Source organism: Podarcis muralis, chromosome 14, assembly GCF_964188315.1.
Source record: "Podarcis muralis chromosome 14, rPodMur119.hap1.1, whole genome shotgun sequence".
Classification (NCBI taxonomy): domain Eukaryota; kingdom Metazoa; phylum Chordata; class Lepidosauria; order Squamata; family Lacertidae; genus Podarcis; species Podarcis muralis.
Genome location: NC_135668.1, coordinates 38,651,817 through 38,678,412, shown reverse-complemented (window position 1 = coordinate 38,678,412; position 26,596 = coordinate 38,651,817). Strand labels below are relative to the sequence as shown.

Below are 26,596 nucleotides of genomic sequence, written 5' to 3'. Positions count from 1 at the left end.
TTTAAAGGTACTGAACACCACTGAAAGGTCCAGGAGAATCTACAAGGTCATACTTTCCTGATTTATCTCCTGGGATATCATCCTTCAGGATGACCAAAGGTGTTTCCGTATTAGACGTTAAATTGAAATCCATTTAGATACTTGGTCTCATTCAAGAGTGACTCAAGTTGCCTATCCAACTCATCTGAGCATTTTGCCCCAAAGGGTCTATGAACAACTAGCTGTTATTTCCTGGGTTCAGTGAAGGTTTTTTTCTTCTTCCAGGAGCCACTACACAACTGCCTACTTCAAGGTGACTGACAACAGCCACTTTTGCAAGCTGGCCTTTATAACATCCAGGAACAAACCTGTCAACCCTCTGCACAAAGTAAACTATAAAGCAAACTAGGCAAGTTATAGTAGATGATACTCTTCCAAGCACCTATCAGTGTCATTGGACCTCAATAATCAAAACACATCCAACAGTATTTAACTAGATGGTGTTCTGGAATTATGAACAGACTGTATTTCAAGAACTGTGGTATCCAAATTGCTGTAGACGTAAGCAATTTTATCCTCAAAGAGCCTACTACTCTTAGCAGGCATCTAAGTGTTCCTGAACATGGGAAAGGTCTTGGGCTATATTGGGCAGCAAGTTGAGGATGCAATGGGGAAGCAGAAATATTGCTTCATTGCCAACACCACTACAAAGTAAGCTTGAAAGCCTTCTGAAATGGTCCATACATGCCAGGCCAGCACTTCCCCCCAGAAATATGAATCATTTATTTTTATTATGGCTCATCTGGCATTCAGCAACAGCACCACCAGGCCTGATGTGTTGATAGCAAAGGTCATGTATTTCACAAAGCCTGGAGGAAGGACTGCAGTGGGAGACGGTCACTTCATTCCTGACCTTCCTTAATTATTTGAAAGCATTTTTACCCTGTTCCTTAGCCAAAGAGACTCAAACAGTAGTCTACAAAGATTAGTAGTAAGGCAGTCTCTGCCCTCAGGTTCATAATCTATACATCTAAGTGGCCTTTCTACCCCACCCCATCTTTGCTACAACCTGCTCATAAAGATTTCCACAGGGACATCCCTCACTTTGTTAATTTCACTGTGCAGGAACATCATAAAACCAACCAATCAAGGGCACCAAAGCAGCCTTCCTTGAGCTCTATGAAATACCTAATGTGCCTGGTGTACAGTCTAAATATGTAGCAGCTTCCTATGTTCCAGGAGTAAAGCAGGGAGATGGGTAGGGAGGCCACTGTGAGCCCCATACAGGTTATGGTGCCTGGCCCTTTAAATAGATTGGTTTGACAAATCTTCAGACTCTCCCAACAACCAACAGGCTAGGACAGTGTAACTTTTGAAACTGGGCCTGAGATTATGTAATCCATCAGATTGGTCTATTATAATCATAATTCATATAGCACCCAAAGTATTCTAGGAACTGTAAAAAGATTTATGACTGGACAGTCCCTGCCTGCAGACCTTCAAATCTTAAAAGACGTAAAAAGAAAAAAAGATAACTTATCATATCTTGTTACAATTGCATTGAAAAATATTTATTATATGTTATGCAAGCTCTTCATAAAATGAATATATAATTTTTAAAGGCAATGGTAATTGATTAAGGCTTGGAGGATGCATAGATGGATCAGTAAGTGATGTCCATCTCCCAGTCATTATGGCAGTTGTACTATATATATTGTGTGATATAATTGTATGTAAGCAGATTTTAGACCCTGTAAACTACAGTTCAGTACCACTGAACTATGCTGATGCATTCCTTTTTTCTCTTTGGACCTTCACATCTTCAATGTATATCCATAAATTATTCACCTCAAAATGGCAGGCAACAAATAATTCAAAATAGGTGAATTTTGGAACTGAATCAGTGGGCCCTTAGAAATTTACTTGGATCAGATTCCCGGTCAAGAAGGATTGTTCCAAAAGAGAAAAAAATCAATTCACAGGTCCATGTAAGTTTAATTCTTGGGTAATATGGTTCTGAGCATCCTTTGGATTTACCTTTATATTTGGTGACAATGGCTGAATTGACACTTAGGGGCTCCTGGAAGGAAACATCCACAGAAGTGCTGCTGGCCACTGAAAGGTGAACATTCATGGGTGGATCTGGAACCCCTGAGAACAGATAGCACAGGTATAAGGAGGGACATATCCTGGTGTATCAAGGCCTCTGTGGAAGGAATAAATCTTCAATATAAGCCTAATTTACAACTTAACTGCCAGCCAGAATGATCACAGTAACAGAGACTCTGTTATGAGGTGAGGTAGGAAGGTATGTTTCCTTTGCAAAATAAAATAAATTCTGAGAAGAGATATGGTGGCAATTTGCATGCACTGAGATGGGTTCAATCAGCAGAAGATGCAAGACCACAGAATCCCTCCTTAGGTTCAGTAGTCAGATTATGTGGGATAGGTAGGGAACCCTTAATGAAATCCACAAGCTGCACCCCACCTCCCACAATTTTAGCCAAATCATACTCCTCCAAGTTTGCCTTCTAATGCTAGTAGCTAAAAGAGCCATTACAAAACAAATCCACTTCCACCTTAAGGAGGAGGTGGGGTTGCGGGCTTCACGGCCCCTCCACGTGTGTGGTGGATGGAGGCCAGTCCCGCGCGATTGAGGGGATTCCCAGCCGCATCACCCCCTAGCCGGCCAATCGGCTGGTCCGGGGGTGTGGCCTGCCCTATAAAGTCAGGACACGGCCAGGGGTCTCCCTCTTTGCCACCCACCATCTGTCCCTGTTTTTCCCACCCTCCTACCCTATAAGGTTTTCATTCTTTGACCTTGCTATGGACCTTGGTTGGTTGCCGTTGAGGGGCCTGGTAGGATTTTTTCCGCTTGGCAAATTGGCACCAGCCACTTGGTTTTTGTTTACCTTGTAGCAAATCGTCACAACTTTCTGGGTATTGGTGGTTAGGCATTTGTATAGTTATGTAGATGGAAGAGGGGAGGTAGCGCCATCACCTGCCCCGCATATTGAAGGGTAGTCTGTTAAAGGATTTGGGGGCGTGGCCCTGTCCGAAGCCTAGGGAGGTTAGGGCCTAAGGCACGCCCCCTATTGGTGACCCCGGGGGAGTTCCTAGTTGATGTGCATCAGCAGGACTCCCCCTACTGGTGGGTAACCCTTCCCGGACTTGAAGCAGACAGGCTGGAGTCGGATATAGTCAGTTAGGACCAATGTCTAAGCCAATACTGCTCTTCACCTGTAACCAATAAAGTTGTGGCCTTTTTTAGCCCATTAACCTTAATAATTGCGTCATGTCTCATTATTTCCACTGGGGGAGGGGGGGTCGGGAACTCGCCATGCAAGAGACAGACCTCCCTCTGCAAGTCAAGACATTGTAGAGTTTTGAGATTTTTTTATCTCTCCCACCCTGAAGAATCAGCCATTGCTACAAGTGAGAACATGACACCAAAAATAGTCAAATTGTCATACAGAAAAGTGAGGGAAACATTTTCTTTTGTGAAGCTTAGCACCTGGATTGGCATTCAGAGTCTAGGGGTCACTATGATAATTATATCTGAGCTAGGAAATTAATGCTTCCGAAAATATCAAATGGGTTAGAAAGGTGGCAAAAGGTACAGGATACCTTCATTTATTATCTCAACCAGAAAGATCTAGAATATTGGTTTTGGGTGAGAAAAGCAGTTTCAAATCTGCTCAATGAAGGTTGACTAGAACAGCACGGGGAAAGCCACATTCACCCAGCATGGACCTACCGATTTCATTAACTAGTGACTTGCTTCGTGATTCTGTGAATCACTAAATTAAGAACTTTACCATGTGCTGCAAACAACATGGGGTTTATTATGGCAGGTCCTAAAGCCACTTCTTCGTTTCTGTTCTGGACTAATTACATATAGTAGGACCCAATTTCCTATCTCTAAAACCCTGCAGTGACATGCCCACTGTCCCCATCCCTGATCTACTTAGGGGTCATTGCATGCTGCTATTTCAGACACTTACGAGCATGCTCAAATCCAGCATTCATGCGCTTGTATAGCCGATAACGCCATTCCCATGCTTTTAACTGTTTCTCTTTTTCTGAGCCATCTGCACTGGGTAGCTCATTCACCACCTGCGCAGTAAGGTCATTGACACGCTGCTCTGCCTCCTGGACCAGTGTTGACAAGTGCAAAGACCGACTCTCTAGACTCACAACTTTGGAAACGGAACAGAGGGGAAAGGAAACATTTAATACATTGCACAAGAAGAGGAGGAAAAATACATGACCAGGCATAAACCTGCCTGAAAATTTCTGAAGTGATTCTCTTTGCCTTTACCCTCAGAAAACCTCCCATGCTAAGCAATCCCTCAAGCCGAAGAAGCACAGCTTGATCCTCATTTCCCAAACAGCATGGGATAAATGGTTGGTGCAGCTGGAGTTTGAGCTATTAGATAAAACCACAAAGTTGCTTCTCCACAACTGCTTCTGCAAATTTGTGATTCTGGATCCTCTTAAATGCAGATTTAAAGGCCAAGCTCAAAGGAATCCCAGCCCTCCCTTCCCCCAGAATCTGCGGCTTATCAGGGAGCAGAAATCCTGTCTTGTTACACAGCAGGATGCACCCACCAGTTCAAAGCAAGTCTTCCGATAGCAAGCTAGAACTGAATTCTGAAATTTTGCTTCTAGTACAGTGGTACCTCAGGTTACATACGCTTCAGGTTACAGACTCCGCTAACCCAGAAATAGTACCTCGGGTTAAGAACTTTGCTTCAGGATGAGAACAGAAATCATGAAGTGGCGGCATAACAGCAGCAGGAGGCCCCATTAGCTAAAGTGGTGCTTCAGGTTAAGAACAGTTTCAGGTTAAGAACGGACCTCCGGAACGAATTAAGTACGTAACCCGAGGTACCATTGTATTTTATTTATTTATTCAAGGTATTTTTATTTCGTAGGAGCTAACATACCCTGGAAGACCCCAGAAACCTGTTGGAAAATGGCAACTATGATCCTCTTTGCATTTCCAATCCTTAGAGGAAAAGGTAATTAAAGGATGAGCATTCTGCCCTTCTCTACCAGAATGAGCCTTAAGCATTACCAAAACAAGGTTGTTGGTTTTTTTTGCATTTCTTACATTGAATGAAAAACCTACATTGACTAAAACATACTGTATTTAAAAATGGGTTTTCTGCTTTTAAACCTGGATTAACAGCATTCACATTTGCATATCTATTCATATTAGTTATCATGATGACCTCATGACTAAAATATGAAAATATCCTCATTCTGTCAGAATATTGGAATGGGTCTATGTTTCCCACAAGCACAGGGTTCTGAATCTGCTTGCACCCACATCCCTACCAGCACCCAACATACCAGTGTGTGTGTGTGTGTGTGCGCGCCCCCCCCCTTTACCTGCCCCACTGGTGGTGCCTTCAGTAGACAGCAATGTACCAGGGTGGCAGAAGTGGCAAGGGACCCCAGCAAACTACTGCTGGATATCACTGCTCACCGCTCGTACTAGGGACAATTACCTATCCATTAAATAGGATGGCCAGGTCTATTACTTCATCCAGCTTTTGTCATTGCTATTTGAGAAGTAGTATATGCACAAACCCACAGCTGGAGCACAATCTGTGTGAGGTATTTCCCTTTCCTCAGTCTAGATATGTTAAGAACAAGAGGAGAAGACCCCCATTGAGGATCAGAGTGCATATACTTTATTCACGGGAATCTCTTGGTTTGCCTGACTCCTATGGCTAGGCAGCAAAGAAATACACACCTCTTTTCTATCTCCTTTCACTGAACTCCATTATTACACACAGTGCCAGCTAGGCCTGTGGCTACTCTCTGTGTGGGCCACCCAGCAAGCAGAGACCCCAGTGGCTGCATCTAGCGCAACCTATTTTTGTGTGTGTATGTGTGAGAGAGACACAGACAGAGAGAACACAAACTTGTGAGAGAATACCCCCCCCCCCCCCCATCTCCAGGGAAAGAGTACTAATAAACACTTATTCAAAGTCACTCCCCTTCTTCTCTCCATTCACAGAAATCCCTTCATTTGAAGAAAGGGCAATCTGTTCCTGACCCTAATACCAGAACTGTCAGCTTATTCATGAGGCAGACTACCTGCAAATAACTAGCAGATGAAGATTTTCCTGTTGCTCTTAGCTAGTCATCTGAAATGAGGTGAATTCCCTTCTCATCATTCTATTCACTTCACCTGATCAGGCAGCATTAATGCTTCTTGCAGCAAAGCTGTTCTCTTCCAAGGTAACGCTCTGGAGAGTAAATTTTGGCATCTCTCGGGTGAGGATTCAAACAGTACAAGCGGTAAGCGGTTCAGCTTGAATCTATCCTGCAGCCCCACTTCTTATTGTGTGCAAATCAGCTGAAATAATCTCTTAGGAAGATGCCACAAGGATGTTATGACTCTTTATGGTTGTGCCAATGCCAACCTCCTTTGGTATTCACTCTTGGCATTATTCCTAACACCAAGTCAGATTGATAACTACAGCTTCTAGGATGATATGCTGCTCTGGAACCTTTTAGCTATAGCTTTCATTTGTACCATCATGTTTCAAGAAAATGCTACTGTACTTTAGGCACGACACAGAAAAATCTAGCAATGTGATTTTTCCTGTACTGAGGGAACATATCATCCAGCTATGAAAGACACAGGAGCACGCTAGGCACCAGAAACCCTAGTTCCAGGGTCCTATATGTTCTCTCTTTTACAGCTAACTCCTTTCAGATGCTTTTCATTTTCCACATTTCACCAAAAGAGAATAGAATTCCCATTGCTAATGATATCAAGAAACCCAAGTGGCCAGAGTTCCTTAAGCATCCATGGGAAAGGACAAATTGGGTCACAGGATTGGGCCATTGACTGGTTACTTACAGTGAGGGCTTTCTTTGGCTCCAGCCAGCAACAGTGTCTTGGCGATGGGTGCATTGTTGGTCATGATGGCAATATCCAGTGGCAGAAGACCCTCACTGTTTGGGGTGTTAAGATCCAGCTCCTCTAGGCTAAACTGCTTGAGCAGCTCCTGCACCTTATCAAGGTCCTGCAGCTCAACAGCCTCAAAGAGTGCAGCATTGCCTTGAAACTGCAGAGAGGAACAGAGTCATGCAAATGGAAGTATGCCACTCATTTCACAGTCTTCACTACAGTAATAAGATAAAACTGAAATGAGGGTGGAGTAGATCAGTGCAGAGGCCAAGAGAAGAAGACAACACTTTGCTTTCCCACTGCAGCTCAAGCCAAATTTACCATATCCATAACACGTCTAATGAGACAGGGTAAATGTGGGTTGCAAGAGCTCAGAGTCAGGAAGATATTTGACACCTCTAAAGTTTCTATCAAAGTCCAGCAGTCTGCTTGCCTCCTTTTCTTTACACCAGCTGCACTATGCATTCAGAGTTCATGACACAACAGTGGGTAGGTAGGCAGCCAAAATCCAAAGCTATTGCCACACTGCGGCAAGGAAGAGCCAGGTAGTCTTTCAGCAACCATGGTATGGATGGAGCAGAAGTTGTTCCTCTAACAGGACATAAAAATTCTAAAAACCCTCAGAGCTCTTCAGTTGTTAGAGCAATGTACTCACGGGATAGGATTTGCGGAGCTTATCCTTTTCGCTCCTCCCTGCTATGCTCCCTTCATCAAATGACATGTAGTTAACTCTGAATTTCCCAGAAAGGTTCCGGTAGAGCCTCTTAGCAGCATTTGGAGATGAGGGTCCTGGTTGCTTCCTAGACTGGGCTAGCTGCGGGTCTCTCATTTGCTGTGTCATTTTAGGTGAGGAAGACCTGAGGAACAAAAAGAAAAAGACAGATGAATGTTAAATGTCTAGAAATACAAGGAGAGGGTGGCCAATCCAGAGCCATGCACAATGGTCTGATTTGCACATAATGCTAAGCCAAGCTAAGGTTTGGTATGAACAAGCAAGTATGCAGGAGCACAGAGCAAAAATTGTGGTCATTTCATTCCTTTCCTGGCCCTGCCGCCGCCACACTAACAGCAGCTAAGCCGTGTGTGTGCAAATGTGTGAACCTTTTGCTCCAAACAAACCACAAGCTCTAGCCAACAAACCATGACTCTGGATTCACATGTAACGTTAAGCCAAAGAATGGTTTATCTCCTGGAAGCATAGCAGCAGCAGGTCCAGGGAAGGAGTGAAGTGGCTGTGATTTTCACTGTGTTTGCTCAATTATGCTTAGCCATGGTTCAAATGAGGCTGCTATAACAAGCTGACTAAAAAAAGGGAAACATTTAAACTCCAATAAATCTAAGCTGTGAACAATTACTTTTTGTCTTAATTAGATTTGTTTAAAATTGTAACATGGAAGAATTGTGTAAGGACACAAGTCTAGGCTTCAAGCTGACATAATTCACATAACAGAAAAAAACCTCTGAATGGAAAATTTGGCACATGCAGAGAAAAGTGATCTTTATTGATTCAACTCTAGTTTTAAAACCACAAATATCTAAACCATGCATATATTATGCTTAAGTCTATCCTTTACCCTCCAAACTATGAATATTCCCTCCTCACAAATCAAAACACTGACTAAAATAGCTGTCAGTGCTGGCTGCCTCAAGGTAGGCAAAACAGTAGTAGTTTGGTAGAGATTTAGGCAGGGATGCAAGCAATCTTGGGACATGGGTGGCGCTGTGGTCTAAATCACTGAGCCTCTTGGGCTTGCTGATTAGAAGGTTGGCGGTTTGAATCCACGCAACAAGGTGAGCTCCCGTTGCTCCATCCCACCTCCTGTCAACCTAGCAGTTCAAAAGCAGACTAGTGCAAATAGATAAATAGGTATCACTGCGGCAGGAAAGTAAACAGCATTTCCGTACACTCTGGCTTCCATCACGGTGTTATGTTGTGCCAGAAGCAGTTTAATCATGCTGGTCATATGACCCAGAAAGCTGTCTGTGGACAAACACCGGCTCCCTTGGCCTGAAATGAGATGAGCACCGCACTCCATAGTCACATTTGACTGGCCTTAGCTGTCCAGGGGTGCTTTACCTTTACTTTTTTTCAACCAGTCTGTGAGCAGCTTGGCCTACACAAGTTGCCTACACAAGGAATCAGATGAATTATATACGGCTAGGTAAGACTCTGCTGGTTACTCAGGTCACCTGATCCAGCTGGGCTGACAGCTGCAGTATCTTCTCCAGCCATCTGCAATGCAGTATAGTTCAGACCCACAGTAACATTTGCTTGAAAACATTGTGCACAGGGAGCTTGAAAACCATTGTGCACAGGGATCCATTGGCACAGGGAGAAAGGAGCCTGTACCCTGCTGCTTGAGTCACCCAATCAAGACCTTAAAATAGTGTTGCTTTGACAGATGTGTACAGTTCTTGCTTATGAAACCACAGGTCAGAATAATAAACTGGTATGTCTCTGTGGTACTACAGCATCTTTTGCCTTCCTGAATTAATGTGAATTAACATATGATCCATCATAAATGAGGACTGATCTGTAATACAGCCATTCTGAGGTGGTGAAATATAAGCTGAATGGATGCAGTTTGATTTGTGCCTCCTTTGGGCTGATTGTCTTACATGAATCCAGACTCAATTTATAAAGCTCCAGACAGATTTGTATCGCCCAACCATCTGTTGAGCTGGCTGGAATGAACTAAGAAATGTAGGTGCTGAAGTGGTTTTTGGGGATGTCCAGTGCATCAATAAATTACAGTTAACGTGAAACAACCTTGATTCAGCTCAATGCTGATGAAGCACATGCTGAACAAGAGCCAACTCTGGCAATTAATATTTACAAAGACAGCCCCACAGAGGGTGTTAATAGCACCCTTACTGACTCACTCAGTCATTTTGATTTTATCTGAGACATTGTGGGCAGCAGAATTATATCAACTATTTTACCTTTTATTATGTTGCTTTCTTAAGAGCTCAAAAACTAAGGGAGATTGGCTCCTGCCAGGCATTCTCATGGGATAGGCTGCGAAGATTAGCATGTCTCTCTACAAATGTGGGTGAGCCTGTGCTGTAAGAAAAGCAGTAATTCTTTTGCACCTAGGTTGAGAGGAGGGAAAATTTGTAAGGGAACTTAGGTTTTCAGCAGTTTCTTGCCTAAAATAGGATAGCTCAGTAACTGGAGGTCAGGTCCGAGTGATTTGACAGCACCAAGCATATTACTGTATGTTTAATCATGGTAGTAGTGTATCTGAGTTCATCAATGTCTGGTATTGTTATTGATGTGATCATATGCAAATAGGGCAAGTTTGGACATGTGAAACATTTGTTCCATTGTTAAATAAAGGGTTGACATACATCTATATCACACAGAAGTTCTGGGGGGCTCATTTCTAATAGCACGCCATCAGAAAGTATGCCATGTGTGCTGTTCAGTTGTGTGATTTTCTGTAAGCACAACAGAAAATGGCCAGAAATTAGCCCTTCAGAATATGCCTAATAGAAGCATGGTAGGGAATGTTCTAACTCCATGAACCATCCTAAAACAAAAAAAGAAGCTTAGGAGTGATATATAGCGCCTAATATTCAAATCTTAACATTTGATCTGATACATACAGTATGTAGCTGGCCTTATACCAGGTCAGACTAATAGTCCATCAAGCCCAATATTGTTCTCCACTAGTGATCTTCTACATTACCTTCCATCTGCTGCTTTAACTGAAGAGGCAATCAATTGAACCTGAGATCTTCTGAATTCTGCCACCTGTTCTAGAGTGGGGAAACACTTGGTGGTTCTCTAACAACATGGCTGGGACACAACAGCATGTGCATAGTGATCCCCCAAGTTCGAAAGCATATTAGTGCGAGTAGATAAATAGGTACCGTTGTGGTGGGAAGGTAAACAGTGTTTCCGTGTGGCCTGGCTTCCTTCGTGCACCAGTAGTGGTTTAGTCATGCTGGTCACATGACCTGGAAATCTGTCTGTGGACAAATGCCATCCCCCTCGGCCGGAAAAGCAAATGAGCACCACACCTCATAGTCACCTTTGACTGGACTTAATCATCCAGGGGTCCTTTACCTTTACCTTACTAGCTAAGAGTCCTTATTGATGCCTAAAGGTACAGCGTAGTGGCTAAGAGATTGAGCTGTGAATCAGGAAATTCCAGCTTGAGTAAACCACTCATAGGTTGTTCATTAATTTAAAGCTATATACATTTTGTTAATTAAATAATAATAAAGTGGCATTAGGCAAGTCATTCTTTCTCAGCCTCAGTCCCCACATATACAGTACAATACGAGTGATAACAGCACTGACTTTATAGGGTTGTTGCAATGATTACAACAAGATAATGTCATGTGAAACAGTCTGAACACTTGAAAGTGTCATACAAACATTAAACATTATCTATGTCAGTATGGAAGCCCCACACAGTTGTAAGTGTTCTCTATTAGCAGGTGTTGATGTAGAACATTTGGCGGCCATGTGATTTACACTGACTTTTAAAAGCTGACCTCTCTTGTTTAGGGGCTGTTAACAGCCTATTCCAAGGGTAGGCAAACTAAGGCCCGGGGGCCAGATCCAGCCCAATCACCTTCTAAATCTGGCCTGCGGACGGTTCGGGTATCATTGTGTTTCTACATGAGTAGAATGTGCTCTTGTATTTAAAATGCATCTCTGGGTTATTTGTGGGGGCATAGGAATTCATTCATCCCCCCCAAAAAAATATAGTCCAGCCCCCCACAAGGGCTGAAGGACAGTGGACTGGCCCCCTGCTGAAAAGGTTTGCTGACCCCTGGCCTATTCACACAAGCCATGCTCCAAAGATGGGACCGTGTTAAGTGCCTCAGAATTTTCTCTCAATACTCAGCATGAGCCCCATTTGTGTTATGCTTACTGTGATGTCTGGTCCCCGTTTCTGCATTGCCATTTACATGAAACCACAAGTCTTAACCTAAGGAGTACCATTTAGGTTCTGGTCACCAAACCAGGAAGCAAGAATCAAAACCTGGTTCAAGAGTTACACAAATAGAAAGAACTGGGTGATTCAGCCTCTAAAGCTATCACACTAGCTATTATGTACTATGCATACTCCATGCCAAGGAAAAAATCAAGAGCCATAAAGTTCAAGAAGCATCAGTTAATAAGGACCGCTCCCTTTAGAAGCTGAATGAGAACCATCAGAGAATAGATTAATCTGGGGCTGAACAAACAAGGCATGGTAATATCGTAGAACCAGATCAGAAGAAAAAGAAGCAGGAGCAAAGAACACATTGGAAATGAGCAAGGCTCAGCAGGAAGAATTTATTGTCTATTCATGAATTAATCTGGTCTTGCTGAATCAGGACCATAAACTGAATCAAGATTTCAAGCTGCAGTTCACCAATTTAGTCACATCACAACATAGAGGCAAAGAAGAACAAGCATCCTAATCTCTCTGAAATTCAATTAGGCAGGTAGCTAGGAGTTAGTTCACACCTCTCTAATGAGGTGTAAATTGCTATGGATTTAGCATCAATTACCCCCAAGTGTTTGTGTTCTCACACTACAGCTATGATTGAGTGACAGACTTGCTGGCTCAGACTGAAGCCACATGTGTGCCCAAGTCCTAGAAGAACTATTAAAACCTACTTAAGTCATTTACGCAACTAACTGAACCATTTGTGAAGAATAGCAGGTTAATTTTTAGATTCAAATTGTAAAGATTTCTAAGATGATCTTGAGGGCATGTGTAGCTGCAGGTTTTTTAAATGTTAAACAACATAATTCAATCAGAAACAATATTCCAAGACACCCAAATACTGTGTGGAGCCAGAAGACTGTAACCTGCCATGGCCCTGGATCCCAATTCCCCTTCATCAGTACAAGGAACAAAAGACATGGAGGGCAAGAATAACTGGTTTTATGAACACCCTCAGGAGGCAGTCACCAAAGTAAGCGTCCCATTAGACTCCCATTAAGGAGGTTGAGCCCAAGGGAACAGTGATGTTTCCATTTGCTGCTGCTGCTGCTACACCTCATCCTCTGACCTGAACTCTTCCCTGGAATGATTTGCAGCTCATGAGGACACACCTCCACAACCAAATGCAAAATAAAGTCCAAATGCAAAATAAAGCACCTCAGCTCTGCCAAGAGGACATACCTCTGGGAATGGCATGTGGTCCTTTTAATTCTGAACAGTTTCCTCTGTGGATGTATGGCTTCAAAGCTCCAAAAAAATTAGCTCCAAGTCAACTCTAGACCTCTCAGTCCCATAGTAAAGTGATCTGTAGGTACTTGCATGTGCGTAGCCAGGATTTATTGGGGGGCAGGCTTTATGTGCGGAGGGAGCAGAACTGAGATATCTGTGGTGCAATTGGTCAGTTAGTTAAGTATTTTTGTTTATTTACTTGGTTGGGGGAGGGCAGCTGCCCACCCTGCACCCCCCGGCTACTCCCATGGGTACTTGCCACTGACTGTGGTCTTCAGCCAGGAACAAGAAACGACCCCAGTAAAAGCACAGGACCACTACAGTTCTATTACTGTGCACAATGGCCATTGGCTGTTCATGAGCAGAGCCACAGAATGTATCAATTTTCATGAATAATAAGGAAAACACAGCTCAATGAAATTCATTTGCCCACCTGCCTGATTCTATTCATGCAAAATTCAGGAATCCCCCCCCCCCCCCAAAAAAAAAGCAACTAGTGAAGCAAATACAGAAACACCAGAAGTAGAGAATGGCCTTGGTTAACTAGAAAATAACAACAACCAATCTGGCATAAGTCAAACTATATATAAAGATACAGAAAACATAATTGTGGGCAAAGAAGCTTGATGCTGAAGGCTGCTTTTGCCTCCTGCATTTGACTAGAAAGAATGGTGGAAAATAGTAATAAGAAAGAACTAGTTAGGGCAGAGTGGGGGGGAAACTGTGTTGTTTTGACTCTTAACACTCATCAGTCCAGCAAGCATGCTAATAACAAGGGATAATGGGAGCCGTAGTCCAACAACATCTGGAAGGCTGGAGGTTCCTCACCCTTGGGTTTAGTAGGAGTAACTCCCACTAGAAGTTATACAGTATTCCAATATATTCCACATCTGCCTATGACACTTTTATTTTTATTATTTTATTTTTATTTTTTATTGAATTTAAATACCCCCTATACCCGAAGGTCTCAGGGCGGTAAACAAAACAAAATCAGAATATAAAACCACAAAATATATAATCAAAATAAAAACAACAACCCAATAACCCCCCCCCCAAAAAAAACCCCCCACATATTTTAAAAGGGCATAGGATTTTATGGGGCATTATACAAAACAGTCTGCTTGTCAGAGTTACTTCATGCATTATTTTTTAACCCTAGACCCGGGATGATGCTCGGGGCTGGGGGCTGAATGTGACACTCCAGGCATCCTCTTTATCTGGACATCAGAACTTTGTCTATACCAAACGCTTTCTCCACATGCTACACTCCTCATTGGCCCTGCTTCACATGTCAGGTGTTTTTGCTTGGCTGGAATATGTCCTTGAATTCACTGGCGGGGGTGATGAGAGTGAGGGCTCACTCCCATTTATTGTTTCGTCAGGCATGGGTTTGTGTGTGGTCTTGTTTGTCTGGGGAATTTGTTATGTTTTCTGTAGGCCATTTCTGAGGTGAGAGGCTGGATGTGGTCTGGACTGGGGCACGTGAAAGTGGTTTCATGTCCTTGGAGTGAAAGCCCAACCCTGCATTGAACTGTGTCTTGCCTGGTGTGAGACAGGAGGGAATACAGAGTTTTTGTCCCATGTGAGAGCTTGGGTCTCAGTTATGTATGACTGTTGTAAGTGTCTCCTTGTGGATGTTCCCCCAAACACTGTCCTCTGCTGTATATCTATTGTCTCTGGAGAGGGCAAGCATGCTGCCTTGTCCCCGCAATTGAAGAGGCTGGGGCTGTGCAACATCAGCACGCCATGCACACAGGGTGCGCTGACATTATTTGTGCATGCTCTGCAGCGTGCTGCTTTGTTGTGCACATGTGAACGTGCCCTGTGGTGTGTGCACACAGCTGCCATTTAGTTTTGAGGGGTCCCGGCCCCCTCCTTGAAAATTTTGGGGGCCCTTGCCTCCCCATGACATACCTGGAAGTGGGTAGTTATGGAAGGCTACTGTTCAGCACCATGGGAATTGTCCTGTGGTGTCCCATAGGGTTCCATTTTATCCCCCATGCTATTTTAACATCTATATGAAGCTTCTTGGAGCTGTCATCAGGAGATTTGAAGTGAAGTATCAATATGCAGATGACACCCAGCACTGTCTCTCTGTTCTATCTGAATTAGGAGAGGTGGTTGAGGTGCTGGACGAGTGCTTGGACTCAGTGATGAGTTGGACGTGGGCCAATAAACTGACAGAATCAGAAAAATACAGAGCAGTTTCGTAGTTTGGGGTTGCTCTTGGATCCAACATTGTTCATGGAGGCTCAGGTGATCTTCGTGACTAGGAGTGCCTTTTTTCAGCTCTGACTGATTTACCAGCTGTAACCTCTTTTGATGACTTGGGCACTGTACCCCGTGCTCTGGTGCAATGCACTCTACATGGGGCTGCCCATGAAGATGACCCAGAAACTTCAATTGGCCCAAAATGCAGCAGTCAGATTACTTGCTGGGATTCCATTTAGATCTCCTATAACCTAGGGGTTGCCATATTCTGAAGAGCAAAAAAGAAGACACATTGGGGGAGGGGTTTGCAGGAGTGCATGTGCACCAGACACGGCATCACCATGCCGCCTACACCATACGAATAACATTCTATGTTCAACTAAAAACACCACGAACAACAATAATCAATGAACCCCCCCCCACTTCACCAATCTCCTCATCTACCTTGCCATTGGAGCCAGGGACAGCCAGTGTAACATGATGGCAATATTTTGTTCCAGGGAGCCATCAAGTAAATGCATTTTGCACATGTGGCAGGTTCTGGGCCAACCTCAGGGGTAGCTGCACATAAAGTGCAATTCAGTAATACAAGCAGGAGATCACCAGTATATGGACAACAGTGGTCAGTCTATCCTGGCCCAGAAATAGCCACAGCTGTCTTACCTGACAATGTTGGTAAAAGGCACTTGTAGCCACTGAGGTAACATGGGCTTTGTGTGACAGAGATGGACCCAAAAGTACCCTAGACTACAGGGGGAGTATAACTCTGTCCAAAGCTGGCAATTGACCTATTATTCGGACTTTGGAACCTCTCACCCACAGCACTTCTGTCTTGCCAGGTTTCAGACTCAGTTTGTTGGCCTTCATCCTTCCCACCACAGAGTCCACACATTGGTCCATGGCTTGCACAGCCTCTCCTGATTCTGGTGTTAGAGAGAAATAGAGCTGGGTGACATCATTGCGCCGATGATACCTGACCCTAAATCTCCTAATGACTGCTCCCAATGGCTTTGTGTAGATGTTAAGCAGTATTGGGGACAAGATGGTACCCTGTGGCACCCCATAGCACACCTGCCGGGGGCCTGAAAAATAATCAACCAGTGCTGTTATCTGAAACTGATCAAAGCAATGTGGATGTATGACATTAAAATCTATTTTGAAGGCATGGGAAATCTCTATATATCCATGAAAGGCTGGGCTCAGAATTTTGTTTCAAAATCTGGCCTTTACTTCATCCTTCTCCCATTTGGCAAACCATCTTGTTTTGAAAAGAGCTGAAGTTAACATGCATGTTTGGTCTTGTAAGAACAATAACTTAACTTATAGAGCTTCTACTCACGCCAAAAATATTTTTGTTTGTTCTCCTGCATCCCTAATGATGCCAGCAGAACTCCAGGAGAAGAGGCCTGCAGTTAACCACAAAGCAGGAGCCAACAGACTGCGGGTTTGTTTGTTTTCTGTTGTTGTTTAAAAGTGGTGTCTACTATAGAATGAGTAGTAATCTTAGCAACATTCATTGTGAGGGAAATCCATTATGAACAAGGTCACATCCCCTTATTCTCAGATAATGAATGAGAGGAAACTTGAGAGATGCAAAGGGGAGAGAAAGGGAGAGACGTCTCAAGATCATGCAAGCCACTTGAAATATATTACTTCCAAGAAAGTTGCAATATATTTCCTTACAGCTTTTACATCTACACAAGTTATTTGCAATTGAAAGAGTTCATTAAAAGTCTAAGGGGACATTTGGCAAGTGCGTTCTTTACTGCTTTAGATACGTGTGCCATCTTCATAGTCAGATGTTATCATAAAGCTTAAACCAATTCCAGTTAAACAAAGTAAACTGTTTCTAGTAAACAGCTCTTAAACTGCACAAAATTTTGTACCAAAAGTCTGCACCAATTTTGCCAAACTGGATTCAGCTCTGCAGGCAGAAGAGACTGCAGGCTTTCTGCCTCTACAAGTGTGTGCCCATCTCACATAATTAGCAGCATCACTATCATTGTTAATCCTAATTGGAGGTCTTGTGGGTGGTCTTCACAGGGATGTCAGAGGTTAAGGAGAGAAATCATCAGTGTCCTACACAAATATAAATGAGGCAAATTCTTACATCCCAAAAATATGCTGAGTGTAGGAGAACCTCAGTGGAGAAGGATTTATTTCCTTTCTGTGCATAACAGGGAGGGAGTTGCCAACAAAAAAACAAGTCACTCTCCTTGGAAAACTGGCCTGCTTGATCACTAGCAATTCCCTTCCTTCCCACCAAACCATGTCATTTACTTATGAGACAAAACTGCAAGGAAGCAAATAAACCTATGTTGTCCTCAGGGGTTTTTTAGGGGGTATCTTTAAACATATATAGCATACCATACATTTCCTCCTTGAACTATGATTCGTAAGAATGATGCTTCTTACTAACTAGGTTCTTCTGATTTTATAAAGCAGTCTCTTGAACTGGGATTTTTAGAAATCCTTCCATTAGAAGAAGCGGCAGTACTGAAAGGATTTCTCTTAGAGGCTTCTGGAAACCTGGCATATCTGTCATCTGTGGTTTCTATTCTACATGTACAAACACAGCTTATCAATCATCTCTCTGTCTTCTTAATGAGCGCCTGCAAATGCCAGTTTGCCCTACCCGTAACACTTCTTTCATTTATCAGAGATTTCTCTGCAGCACAAATAATTAAATTGATTTTATTTTGTCATTTATATAAGCTAAATAGAATTGCTATTGCTTCCTGCATCTTCTCTCTCAACCAGGTGTCTGGATGATGCCAAAGGGAATCTCTGCAATTCCTCATTCCCTTTCTCCTTCCCATTGAGGGAGTAATTTATAGTGCCTGAAGCTTCAAGAGACAGCAAAGTATAGATACCTGGCTTTAAACCAAACTGACAATTTTACAGGATTCTTATAGCATTAATGCTGCTTGGTCTTTGTCCATCATTGAATTCTTATACAGCTTTACTGAAGAGCATTTGGTGTGCTTGCAACCCAAACAATCATGGCTTGATGTAACATAGCACCATTTTTGTTCATATTTTCATGATGGGAAAAGGAGGAAGTCCCTCTACTACTAGCATTCACTCAGCAAGTTTACACAGTACTTTAATGTTGTCATTATTTTTTTTGGGGGGGGGGGGGGGTGGACAGGATAAATAGTTAGTTCCTCTAGTTATTTTATTCAATAATGAAAACAGCGGTATAATCTTCGGCTAGGATAGAGAAGTATATTAGCATTTCTTGTCTCCGCTGTGCACAACATGCACTGACACTTTGGAGAAAGCATATCTAGTGACAAGTTTCCCCATGAGACCTGGTGGCTGCCACACCCCGTTATGGAAATCTCACCACCTTAACTTCATGTACTACCCACATTTATGGGATTACAACCTTTGTTTTTGCAGTGTGCCACACAAACCTAGCTCTCAGTATAACTTTCAGAAATGTATTAGTAGAATTGTCAGGTCCAGGACTGAAACCAGGATGATGTTATCCTGCCAACTAAACAGGTATATTTAGAGACTAAGCTCCAATATTAGGGGTATGAGGTTGGTACAAATCAACAACTGGTATGCACAGGAAAAAAAGTACTGCACCTATTTAATCAGTATGGTTGAACTGCATGCCATCCTTGCTAGGAGAACCTGGATGGTATGCTTGACGGACTGTCTCCTTCCCTTTTCCTCAAATTAGATATTGGAGAAGCTCAGCGGGTTTTCCCCAGTGCATTCCTCATCGCCAACCCCTAATTGCTGCTTAACATTAAATAACGAAGTGAGGAAATGTTGGGCAAATGTTCTTGCTATGGGAACACACAGTTCCCTTTAATTACATTGTTTTTGTTTGGTGTTTTTTTTTATTAGTTGTGCTGTGGGTTCCCCCTCCCTGACAGGGCCAGCAAAGCACATGCTAAATATGGCCGATTTTAAAATCCACAGTGAAACCCGAATCTCGGCACCAGACTGACTGGAATCGGTGCAACCCAGGGTTACGAGGGACACACATTCCAACCTCTCTACTGTTCTCACTCAGATACACAGTGAAATAACAGCATGCCCCTCCCTTCCTGGGTCAGCTGGAAACTGCTTCAAGTCTTTCTAAAGAGACATGCTGCTGTTGGTGGTGAGCCAGTTCAATATGCTTAGCATTCTATACAGACGAAGAGTATCAGCCCATGCACATCAATTTCCTCTTCAAACACTCTTCCTGACCATTACTCTTACTTATTCCCCCCACCCATTATTTGCCAGACCATATCCCCTAACCTGTTGCTTCTTCTTCCTCTACTCTGTATCAAGTTCAACATCTCAAGTCAAATTCTCTCCACCCTAGAGATAAGTTTTCATCTCAGCCCTTCATGTATGAAAGTATATGTGCGCACGTGCCCACTCTGATTTTAAAAGTATGCCGACATGCTGTCAGGCTTTGGATGTGGCTTGCTTTGATTATTTGTTTTTGAACGGGAAGTTTTATGATTGCATTGGGAATCTGTCCTAATTGAGGCTGAGTCAGAATTATAGTAAATGAGTATGTGTTTTAGTTTGTTGGATAAGCTTTAACTACTCTATAATTAGTTTGTGGCATGTTGGGATATATTTTTTTTTTGATTTTTTTTTTTAGGAATACGATGAACAGAGAATTAAGCAGCAAGTCAAAGTGACCCTAACCTATCAAACTATTTAATTAAGTCATTGTTTGGCCTTGGGGGTTTCTGCAGGAACTTGGGGCGGAGTTCTAAGTTTGGGAGGAGACCATTCAGTAGATTCAAAACACCTTTTCCTGTATCTACAGAACTGTAGGTAAGAGACTGGTAGCAATGTTTGAGACAGATGAGAAGCAGATAGTCTTAAATTGTAATTTTACTTCATTCTTATCTTCAGAACACAAAGGAATCTGCTTTCCTTTGGAATGATTGCTCTCTAAGTCAGCCTTGCAGTGCACCTGTTTTCTCAGCTTATGACAAATGGATTGTGTAGGTCAGCCTGCATTTACGGGAATGAATGCAAGGTCCAGCCGTGGCAAGGGGGTTGGGTTAGATGGCATTTTCTTCCTTTCTTACTCCATTACTTTTACTCCACATTTTAAGTGCTTGCCCAAGGGAAGGAAAAGCAGATTTAGGACATACCCAGATGACTGCAATGCCCCTCATCAGCACTGTATCAGCACTGACCTCTGATCCAATTCAATAGAATGCTCTCTGCTTTTTAAAAAACAACAACAACATCTTGACATGAGATCTTTACCAGTGCTGGACAGGATTGCATGAACTTCAACAATAAAACTGGTTGAGAAAATAGCAGGGCACTGCTCTAGAACACGCACCCCTTGCTGGCTTTTGCCATTATTTTGGCTTGGGTTTTTTTTAGCTTTTTCAGGAGCTTGACAAGTACTTCCACAGTTGAATGGTATGTCAGGGAAATGATAACTATTTAAAGGGGACAAGCAATTACAAATGAAAACAATTTTTAACATGAACACAAAATGGTTCAGAGAGAAGTGGTGCTTGCCTGTGAAGGGATGCTTACTGTGAAATCTTGGGCATTGATTGGTGCCAACAACATGTGTGGGACCACCAATGTGAAAAAAGTTGATATTTGACTATTAACATACTGTGGGCTTGAGTGCTGGGAAAATGCTGTATCCTCAAAACAGAAGAACATCCTTGAGGGAAGATGTCAAGATTTTGTACAAGATCCTGCATTTGTTACCCATCTGGTGTTGCCAGGACACCTAGGTCAAAACCGCCAAATATGAACATCTGCGTTTCAGTGATGAGGGTCACTCCCCACCTGTTCTAGGAAAACTCTTATGCTTTAAATCGAGTGCATTTATTTATTTATTTATTTATTTATACATACATACATACATACATACCTCACTTTTATCTAAATAACTGTAAGTGGCATATCTGCAAATGGGATGTTCCAGGATATTTGTTATGAGCTTTCTCTAAATAATAATAATAATAATAATAATAATAATAATAATAATAATAATAATATCCTATGGCAGAAAATTCTCTGGAAATCTTAGTTACAGGATAAACTTCAAAAAGCAACAAAGTGGGCTTTGAAGTCTTTGAAGCCAGAAAATAATGAGCTCAAAATGCAGAAATAGTTTCCACAAAACCCTCTTTGTAGTTTTAGGGCGTGGTGCATGCATGTGGACAAAGGGATATTAATAATAATAATAATGGCAGAATAAGAAGGGTGTTTGCTTTTATGTGGAGCTTGGCATCATGAAGTGCTTACAATGAGGGGCATTTGTTATGTTCTAAGGTCCATGATGGTGCAAAGTAAGGGACAATGTCTGAAATAAGGAACAGCGGTTAAAATAAGGTGCATCCAAGGAGAGGCAGGACTGAGATATGCTTCAGAGGTCCAGACTATGGGGAGCTCCGAAAAATCAATAATTATAATTTGAATTATAATTTGGTCTTTTTAATTTTAGTTTTTTATTTTGATTGGATTATAATTGGATATATTAATTGGATTTTTTATTGGAAAATTAATAAAAATGATTTAAAAAAATAAAAAAATATGGTGCATCCAGCAATTCATGGAAAATTGTGTCAAGATATGTATTAAATATGGCTTTTGCTATGTCATTCACAATTTCTAGAGGTTTCTTGTAGCCTAACTTTGTGTAAATTTAGTCATGATAATTTCAGCTTCCTTTGATTTTTTTTAAAGAATAAGTTCTGAATCCTTCTTATTGTGGAGAACATGTGGAAATTTTTATGTTAGACATGTATCATAATAGTTATGAAGCCAGAAAGTACACAAGGATAGGTTGGGGAATGCAAGATGATACCGTATTTCAAGGATATTATTATAAATTTGTGGAACTCACACAATTTCTGAACATTTGGAGTTAGAAACTGTAGCTGTACTGCTCTGAAAGTGAGGAGAAGGGACAGGCTGTTAAAACAGGTTGTTGGACAAGTTGCTGTGGTTACACAAGCCTGCTTGGAGCCAACAGCTTAATCTGAGAGTCGTCACAGCTTGAGAAGGGGTTTGTGGGGAGGGAGGGGGCAGATTGTGCTCTGACAGCAGGCAGCCAGCCTGAAACTCTGTCGCCAAGTGCCACAGACAAGTACCCGTGCCTTGAGCTAAATACAGGAGACATCTCTGAGATATCAAAAGCCACTGGTTTCTCTCTCTCATTCCTTCCACTCAAAGCCATCTCCAGCTGCTGAATCCATATGCCAAATGCCTTGTTTGCAACAACTGAGGGTACCGCCTTGGGAAGAAAGGCGGGTTTTGCCATAGACACATCTTACTCAGTCAGCTTAGCCAAATCTCCTTTAGCCCGACAGGGAAGACCTCTCACTGTTTGAGATCTGAGACACTGCCATCCCTTTTGGACAACGATTCTCTTGCTAAGAGAGGAGACAGTTGAGAGTTTTGTTGCTGTACCAATGCCAATGCTCATTAATCATGGAAATGCAGCTATTCTGGTGCCTCTGTCTTCACTGTCAGCCTAATTAGAGCGACTGTTTCCTATCCTGGCTACTCATGCAGCTTTGGCAAGGGTGAAGCACAGTAAGAGTTTCCTCTCTCTCTCTCTCTCTCTCTCTCTCTCTCTCTCTCTCACACACACACACACACACACACACACACACACACACAGAGGAATATGTCTCCCCCCTGCCCATTCCTCTGTTTTTGTTAATTACCTGGCTTCCAGACACCCAAAAACGTTGCCAGGATCATAACCCTCCATCTTACAGAGATATAGCTACTGTAGTTAGTTGCCACAAAATCACAAACTTGTGCCAATATTTATTGTAGTAAAATCTTTGTTTTTCATAGAACCAGAGAGTTGGAAGGAATCACAAGGATCATCTAGTCCAACCCCCTGCAATGTAGGAATCTTTCACCAAATGTGGGGCTCAAACCCATGACCCTGAGATTAAGAGTCTCCTGCTCTACCGACTGAGCTATCCCTTTTGTTCCATATCACAGATTTTCTGAGGTACCTGAAAGCTAAGCTAACACTTTCATATTATAGAAACAAACAGTTCTATGGTTTTTTCTACTTTTCTCAAATACTGTATTGGAAGAATCATTTCAAGTTAATAAGAGCAAGAGGCAAAGCTGGCAGAACTGCAGTCTCTGAGGTGAGGATGGGGCAAGTTGGCATATCTCATGTCTCAGAAGCAAGGAGGGAAGCTGTTTCTGCTAAGACCAGCAAGAAATCTCACATCTCCAAGATACAAGTATTATCTTTGCCCAAGATGTACCTTTTTTAGTTAGTCACCTGGAGGTAGCACAGGTTCAAAAACAGAATGATGAAAGGGGAGAATAATGCACTGTAATTGATTAAGATGTCATGAGGAAAGTCTTTGTGAATGGCAATGAATGCTATTTTCTTGATTTACAACTGTCCAAAGTCAGCATCTCTGTTTCCAGCCGCATGTTGGCAGAGGTCCTGTTCATTATTTTACACCCAAAATAGTTTGGCTACAAGTTTCCAGTGTCCCAATTCTTTTCATTCTCACTCTTCTCAGAATTCAGTTCAGAAATTAACTTGGCTTTGTCCAAAACCATCTTTGGGTGAGGGGTGGGGTGGGGAATGCAAGTCTTGTCTAGTTTTTAGAGTATTTTCACAAATGAAAATTAAATTGCTTCAGAGTCTCCTTTTGCAAAGCCTATGCTGTAATGCACTTGGAGATTTTGTGGCAATAAAGATGATGAAGGCCTCTGTCACTGTTTGGCTCAGCTGTTGTAATGTAATTCAGAGAAATGGGTGACATTGGCTAAGCAGCTTTGATCTCAGGGTAGATAATAGGGCCTTTGTGTGTACCTCTGTCAGCTGAGCTATGGTTAGTGGGAACACAGAAAAGGGCCTTCTGTGTGGCAGCTCCTAATTTGTAGAATTCACTACCCTAAGAGTTTTAATAGAATCATAGATTGGAAGGGACCCTGAGGGCCATCTCGTCCAACCCTCTGCAATGCAGGAATCTCAACTAAATCATACATGATAGATGACCATCCAACCTCTGCTTATAAACCTCCATGGGAGTTCACCACCTCAATGAAGTCTGTTCCAGTGTCAAACAGCTCTTGCTGTTAGAAAGTTCTTCCTGATGTTTAGTTGGAATCTCCTTTCTTGTAACTTGAAGCAATTGCTTCGAGTCCTACTCTCCATGTGACAGTCCTTTAGATATCTGAAAATGACTATAATATCTCCTCAGTCACCTCTTTTCCAGGCTAAACATACCCAATTCCCTCAACTGTTCCTCATAAGACTTAGTTTCCAGACCCTTTATCATATTCGTTGCCTTCCTCTGCAGCTTGTCAAAAGCCTTCTTAAATTGTGGTGCTCAGAACTGGAGACAGTACTCTAGGTGTGGTCTGACTAAGGCAGAATAGATCAGGTCTATTACTTCCCTATTTCAGAACACTAGACTTCTGTTGGTGTAGCCTAGAATAGCATTAGCATTTTTTGCTGCTGCATCACACTGTTGACTCATGTTAAGCTTGCGGTCTACTAAGACCCCTAGATCCTTTTCACATGTACTACTGGCAAGCCAGGGATGCGGGTGGCGCTGTGGGTAAAAACCTCAGCGCCTAGGACTTGTCGATCGCATGGTCGGCGGTTCGAATCCCTGCGGCGGGGTGCGCTCCCGTCGTTTGGTCCCAGTGCCTGCCAACCTAGCAGTTCGAAAGCACCCTCGGGTGCAAGTAGATAAATAGGGACCGCTTACTGGCGGGAAGGTAAACGGCGTTCCGTGTGCTGCGCTGGCTTGCCAGATGCAGCTTGTCACGCTGGCCACGTGACCCGGAAGTGTCTGCGGACAGCGCTGGCCCCCGGCCTATAGAGTGAGATGGGCGCACAACCCTAGAGTCTGGCAAGACTGGCCCGTACGGGCAGGGGTACCTTTACCTTTACCTTTACTGGCAAGCCAGGTGTACTCCATCTTACATATGTGTGGCTGGTTCTTCCTTACATTTGTCTCTATTGAAATTCATTTTGTTAGCTTTAGCCCAGTTCTTCAATCTGTTAAAGGACAGTGGTACCTCGGGTTACAGACGCTTCAAGTTACAGACTCTGCTAACCCAGAAATAGTACCTCGGGTTAAGAACTTTACTTCAGGATGAGAACAGAAATTGTGTGGCGGCAGAGGGAGGCCCCATTGGCTAAAGTGGTACCTCAGGTTAAGAACAGTTTCAGGTTAAGAACGGACCTCCAGAACGAATTATGTTCTTAACCCGAGGTACCACTGTAATCTTGAATCCTAATTCTGTCTTCTGTGGCTACCCCTCCCAGTTTGATGTCATCTGCAAATTTGATGAGCATCTCATTAATACCCTTATCTAACTTGTTTATAAATATGTTAAACAACAACAGGCCTCTTCACTGATGGTTTTCTGTCACCAATTGCCTTCTTTATTATTAGTGTTCCTTTTGTGTTTTGATGTGCTCCACCATCAGTTCATTTTATTGGTTATGATTTTTTGTATTTTTCTTTTTTTTGTTTGTAAACTCCTCAAATGCTTTTTACTGGTAGTAATTTAAAATGAATATCCTTCTGTATTTTGTATATGTACACACCAATCTTAGTTGGTACTTCAGCATATGTAGGTTCCACAACACTCTTAATTTGTTTTAATAGAAACAGAGATACATACCACATATTTATAAAGCAAAATTTAAAATGAATCAAAAGTTATTAATAATTGGCTGACACAGAGCTATTAGTATTAATCAAGTGGGGAATCGGTGGCCTTCAGAGTGGCTGGGGAAACCCAGCCAGATGTGCAGGGTATAAATAAGAATAAGAATAAGATTAAGAATAAGAATAAGAATAAGAATAATTTTGCTGGATAACAACTTCCACAATCCCTTACCATTGACTATGCTGACTGGGGACTGATGGGAGTTGGAGTGCAATAAAATCTAGAGGGGCACTGTTTCCTCATAATGATTAGATAATTAAATGTGGGAAATAGATGTATTTTAACTCCCAAGCAGTTTGCAACAAAGAAGAAGGAAAGAGAACGGCAATGCATGATCTGAAATCACCTGAAACAATGTATTAATTTTCCAATCACCATTTAAACATGATGCATAGTAACAAGTTACTATTTTTTTTCTCTGTAAGAGATACAAAATGGGCATTAGCCAAATAGGCAACATGACAGCAATCAAATTGCAGAGAAAGTAATACATGTGTTGGATTCAGAGATAATCCCACTGGGGCTCCCAGTAATGTCAGCAACCGTCAGGATGCAACAACTTGCCAGGAACAGTAAGATGACATTGTGTCACTTATAACCTTAC

The 26,596-nt window shown here is 42.4% G+C and overlaps 1 protein-coding gene and 1 long non-coding RNA gene across 13 annotated transcripts in view; one reads left to right on the top strand and one right to left on the bottom strand.

Annotated features, from left to right (window-relative positions):
* LOC114584278 (ankyrin repeat and fibronectin type-III domain-containing protein 1-like) overlaps positions 1 to 26,596 on the bottom strand; it is a 348,268-nt gene that overhangs the window by 34,970 nt on the left and 286,702 nt on the right. For 11 of the 12 annotated variants that reach the window (XM_028705981.2, XM_028705986.2, XM_028705987.2 and 8 more), the window contains 4 exons: positions 7,569 to 7,770; positions 6,863 to 7,070; positions 3,984 to 4,178; positions 2,017 to 2,130 (listed from right to left, as the gene is read on the bottom strand). In XM_028705981.2, coding sequence (XP_028561814.2) covers positions 2,017 to 2,130; positions 3,984 to 4,178; positions 6,863 to 7,070; positions 7,569 to 7,770 — 719 coding nt within the window. The remainder of the gene's footprint in view (positions 1 to 2,016; positions 2,131 to 3,983; positions 4,179 to 6,862; positions 7,071 to 7,568; positions 7,771 to 26,596) is intronic. The other variant, XM_028705989.2, reaches the window with a different exon arrangement.
* LOC144325427 (uncharacterized) overlaps positions 1 to 26,596 on the top strand; it is a 62,649-nt gene that overhangs the window by 27,530 nt on the left and 8,523 nt on the right. The gene's annotated exons all lie outside the window — the stretch shown is intronic.